This window comes from Rhodnius prolixus, unplaced genomic scaffold, assembly GCF_049639745.1.
Source record: "Rhodnius prolixus isolate KJV_2025 unplaced genomic scaffold, Rpr scaffold_3, whole genome shotgun sequence".
NCBI lineage: Eukaryota > Metazoa > Arthropoda > Insecta > Hemiptera > Reduviidae > Rhodnius > Rhodnius prolixus.
Window position 1 is genome coordinate 32,660,117 of NW_027411603.1, and position 5,019 is coordinate 32,665,135.

The 5,019-nt window shown below is 34.1% G+C and overlaps 1 protein-coding gene across 1 annotated transcript; it reads left to right on the forward strand.

The window, feature by feature from the left end:
• Nucleotides 1-1,661: 1,661 nt before the first annotated feature.
• Nucleotides 1,662-4,792, forward strand: LOC141453152 (larval cuticle protein LCP-22-like). Its single transcript, XM_074125973.1, has 3 exons — nucleotides 1,662-1,819; nucleotides 2,225-2,547; nucleotides 4,497-4,792. The coding sequence occupies exons 1-3, from the start codon at nucleotides 1,790-1,792 to the stop codon at nucleotides 4,726-4,728; spliced, it is 585 nt and encodes a 194-aa protein (XP_073982074.1). The 5' UTR covers nucleotides 1,662-1,789; the 3' UTR covers nucleotides 4,729-4,792.
• The last annotated feature ends 227 nt before the right edge of the window (nucleotides 4,793-5,019 follow it).

Here is a 5,019-nt window from a genome sequence, read left to right on the forward strand (position 1 = left end):
TTTACTAAGCCTATTTCAGCGTTAAGGGAAAGCAAAAATGTTGCGTTCGAATGCGGAAAACATTTCCTTTAGATTACATCTTAGTCTCTGATTTCATTGTCTTGAATGCTCTCAGATATAAAGAAGGCGCTGGGGGTCAATGAGAACCCAGATGTTGATGTCAAGGGAGAAACCAGTGGTTTTGCTTCCTGAGATAAAATTAAGTCTTAGAGAACCTTGGCCGACGATGTTTTCTAAATGGGAGGGTTGCAAAGGTAGGAAGGTGTAATAGAGGTAGTAATTGTGCTAAAAAAATTTGGATGCCCATTAGGTTTGCACGGGAATGAAAGAATTGATTAAATCATTAGCAAATGGAATGTTTCATGACGGGTGGACAAGCAATAAGATGCATTTTTTTTAATTATGTTAACTGAGTTCAGTGAAGGACTGCGTACAGTAAAGGTTTACAAGAGTTTTGTGTTTTTTTAAAGTTTTCGAGATTCAACAGATTTAACTCCTTAGTCCAGTTAGTGAGTTTACAAATGAGTTCAGATGTTAACACGCCTCAGTTAGAAAAAAAAGTTAATTTGATTGACGGTGCCCTTTGTCACAGAAACAATATCGATAATAATTATAAAATAGGTGATCGATTCATATTTCTAATCTCAGTATTTTAAATTCTTAACATTGGGTTTAATGTTCGTAATTGTAATGCAATTGCTTTCACCCATTTTTGACACCTAATTTGGTAGTTAAATGTTAAGACCCGCATGGATAAAATATGATTTATAATTTAATTGCTTTTAAATGTTTGCAATTAAATTGAAACTGTCTTTTAATTTTCACTGTTTAATTACCAAAAAGTATTGTTCTGTAAGTGTGGGCTAGTATGTTTGACCGCAGATGGACAAAGGACAATTTCCACTTCTCAATTGGGTGACTCAAAATGTGAAATTTCCCTTAGCCACATCAATTTCATCTTAAACTATTGGCTACCAATCAATTATCTTCCTTGTGAAAATAAAACTCCCCACTTCTTTAGATAAGCGTTTTTTTGTTACTGTTTGTTACAAATGGTTATTTTCACTGCATTAGAAGCTGATTAAAAAAAAACCAGTGTAAAGATTTGACTCCATATTGTTAGGTTTCCACTATTGGTCAGGTCACTTTTCGTAACTTAATTTTAACGTTCACGTTTGCTTTGGTTAAGTTTTGCCCACCATAACATACTTTGGTTATTTCAAAGAGATAGTTGTTCTTTTAATAAAGGGCGTAAATAGAATCACGTAAGATGTAAGTTTGGGGTACATAATGAAGAAGGTAAAGAGGATTGGTCTCAGTAGATAAGCCTGCGGCGCCTAGTGGCTGTAAAATTAATTCATCGAAAATTAGTTGCACCAAACTACACGTTTCAAGTAAAACTGTTTCTATACCCAAAATTTAGGCTAATTTCTTCCACCACACTAAATAGGCAAACTCAGAAAAGAGTAGAATAAATAGTTCTATTGTTTACACACTAGCTAGAGAAGACAAACATGTTGTGTTATTAATATTAAGGTCAGCGAACTTTATCTCATTACTAGTGGCCTTAAGTTGCACCCCGCCAGAACTTCATACAAAAATAATCAACCGCCAATAACTACTGTCAGATTCCAATTTGCCTAATGTCAATAACTCATTGTAGAACCATAGGTTTGTTAGGCAAACAAAAGGTTGGTTACACTGTGGACGAACAAAAGACAAGAACCTCTTGTACAATGGTATATATAAAGTAACTATGCATGGTAAATGATCTAGCTAGTATGCAGGCATGCCCCAACACCTAGACATCATGTTTGTCGTATGTATAACATTTTGATTCTGGATTAGTTTATTTTATGAAAAGTTTTATGTTTATTTCAGAGTTTAAATATTCTTTTAGAAAGAAATGTTATTTCTAGACATACCTAATGTTTTTAAACATTAATGTACTTTGATGTGCTTTCAATTTTGATGTTCAATTTACCTAATTGCAATTCTAATTTGTACCTTTACGGGAAGGTTGATAGTTTCATGTTTTTTATACTGTAACTTTCTTAAAAATGGTTAAAGAAATTTGTTTGTGTTCACACCAATAGTTTACATAAATATTTCTAGTTATATACTCCATTTTCAGTATAAATACATTACTGTATTTTTAGAAACTGCGGTAGAATTCTCAAACAAACAAAAAATGATTAAGTATTGCTTTTGTTTTTCTTGAAAGGTGGTGTTTGCATCTTTACTTGGATCTGTGTGGTGCCAGAGAGGTCATTATCTAAGCCCTCGTATAGATTATCTACCACTTCCATTCGCCAGAAGAATGCCTCTATTTCAAGAGGTATCATTAATTGAACCAAGACTTTATGCGCCTATTATTTACCAGTCACCACCACAAGCTAGAACTGATCAGTCACTAATAGAAGATGTGAACAAAGAACACAGTTCAAATGAAGATCCAATCACCGTAGTTTCTGATAAAGAAATTAATACCATACCAATTTTATCATATTCTAATGACATGGCAGCAAACGGTGGATATTCTTATAAGTGAGTATAGTTTGTGGTTCTAACTCTTAATGATTTATTTTAATTGGTACGGGAACTTACGGACAATAATCTATAACGAGCTAATAATTACATTCTTTGGTTGTTATGTATGACTGACACTGCTTTGTCCAAACATTCCAATTCGTTAAATTTTGTAGATATTTCCAACCTTAGATCAAAGATCGAATGAGTGCTTAAAATTTTTTGAAAAGTTTTATTTTAAAAATATTATTAATCAATTATAAAGAAAAGATTACCTTACATTTTCTTATTTACTAAAGGAAGATTTTTAAATGAATAAAGGTTAATATTTTAACTTGCTTTTTGCCGAATTACCTTAATTTTTCCGTTTATTTGTATTTATTTATTTTTTATTGCTACCTTATTATACATATGTACATCTATTATAGTAATGTAGATACGAATGTCAACAATTATAACAAATACCTGGTATAGCCGATGCATAACGCAATCGTGAGGACACAGGAAGGCAGAAATTAGCCAGTACTGGCACTCTCGGTAATTTTAATGATTGGGAATTGAGGAGTCGTGAGTGGATAGAAGAAGATATTTTGGTCTTTGTAAAGTGTGAGGTTAGAGACATTATCGAGAACATTGTCAATACGGCAGAGGACTTTCGAATGGAATGATTTGGTGCGGGAGATATTGGAGGGTTTAGTTGAGTTCCACAGCTCTGATCCATAAGATCAGATGGGTTTAAATAGTCTTGGATAGGGTTAGTTTATTGGGAGTACTTAGTTTAGATTCAGGCCCAATCATGCCTCTTATTTGTCCGTACCTTTTGTTTAGTTGCTGTGTTTTAAGTCTAGTATGGGTTCCACGTAGAAACCCAGGTAACGTACTTCGTTCGAGGTACGGATGGCATTGTTAAGTCAGAATACACTTGGGCACGTTTGACGTCTAAGCTGAAATACTTGTTTTCATTCATTTTTTTTTTGCGCTAATGGATGCACCAGCTTTCGATTAGGTTGGGCGTTGATTGCCTGTCAAGACGTTTCTAGCCACGTACAACATCCCAGTTTTAGGCCATCCGCCTGACCTGGCCCCATGTTACTTTTATATGGTTCCCCAAAGTCAAATCTGCATTAAAAGGAACTTGGATTTCAGTCCGTTTAAGCTGTGAAAGAAAAAGCGGCACGCGTCATGCAGGAGCTCACAGAAAAAGACTTCCAGCACTGTTTCGAACAGTGGTAAATTCGTATGGAGCGTTGTAGGGATAGGGGAGGGGTGTATATTGAAGGTGATAATAACTAAATATGTATAAATTTAAAATAAAATGTTTTACAACAATGTAAAATGTTTTATAGTCTCGTTATTTAATAACCTCGAAAGGCGTTAGAGTAGTTAGGCATGTTAGGAGTAAGGTTAAGTATGAGTCTAACGATGCTGCCTAGTGTGACTCCATCGGAGATAAATTTAATTGGGGAATATTCAGACCCCACTCGTACTTTAAAATGTTGAACAGTTAAATTTTCGTTTCTTAATTTTAATTTTTTTAAAATTTGAATTGAAATTTTATGAGTAAGGTCCAAATAAAGTAAGTATAAAAGTTTTGGAATAACTTTTTCAAAAAATGTTCGCAACATAGAAATCCAAGTTTAATAAAAGTTAACCTTACTCCAGTAAGGTTTAATTAAATCTAAACTTTTTTTTTTTTTAATTTAACTTATATTTTGGACCCTACTTTGATCTTGGATTCATTAGCACTCATTGTAATCAGCATTTTATTCTAATCGACGCTGCATCTAGCTCATCCGTATGGAGCTCACTTTTAGAAGCTACGCGATATGTCACACCAAAATATCAGTCATAGAACCAAACGAAGGGTTGTTCCTATTTTCTAATTACCACGAGTTTACAGCATCAGTTGGTATCCAGTCTGATAACATCTATAAAAACCGCATTTTCATATTTTCATTTGTTTGTAGATATGAAACTTCAGACGGAGTGACCAGAGAAGAGAGTGCTGTTGTCGAACAGTCGGGTGATGATCAAGATGGAAGCACAAGCCGTACAGTGCGAGGTAGTTACTCATACCCATCTCCAGACGGCAGGATAATCAGTGTTGAATACGTGGCTGATAGAGATGGCTTCCGAACTACTGGAAATCACTTGCCTGCTGCTAAGATGCATCGTGCCCAATATGTTGTACTAAAATAAGTATGTTGTGCTCGAATTAAGTATGTAAAATAGGAATAAAACTTTTTTCTCTTTTGTATTCTTACCTTATTTTAAATGAAAATTCCAGAATTGGCTCATTTTCCTCAGTTTCTTTTTCGGTCGAATGAAAAGCTAGCTATTGACAGCGATTCGAAATTAACCAATAAGTACATTAAAATTCAACTTAATTTCAAAGAACTGAAGTTAAGATGTAATAAGCTAATGGTGTGGTTTCCCAGTGTTGACATGAGAGTTTGCTATGTTATGTATTACTAGCAAGAGTTTAGGTAT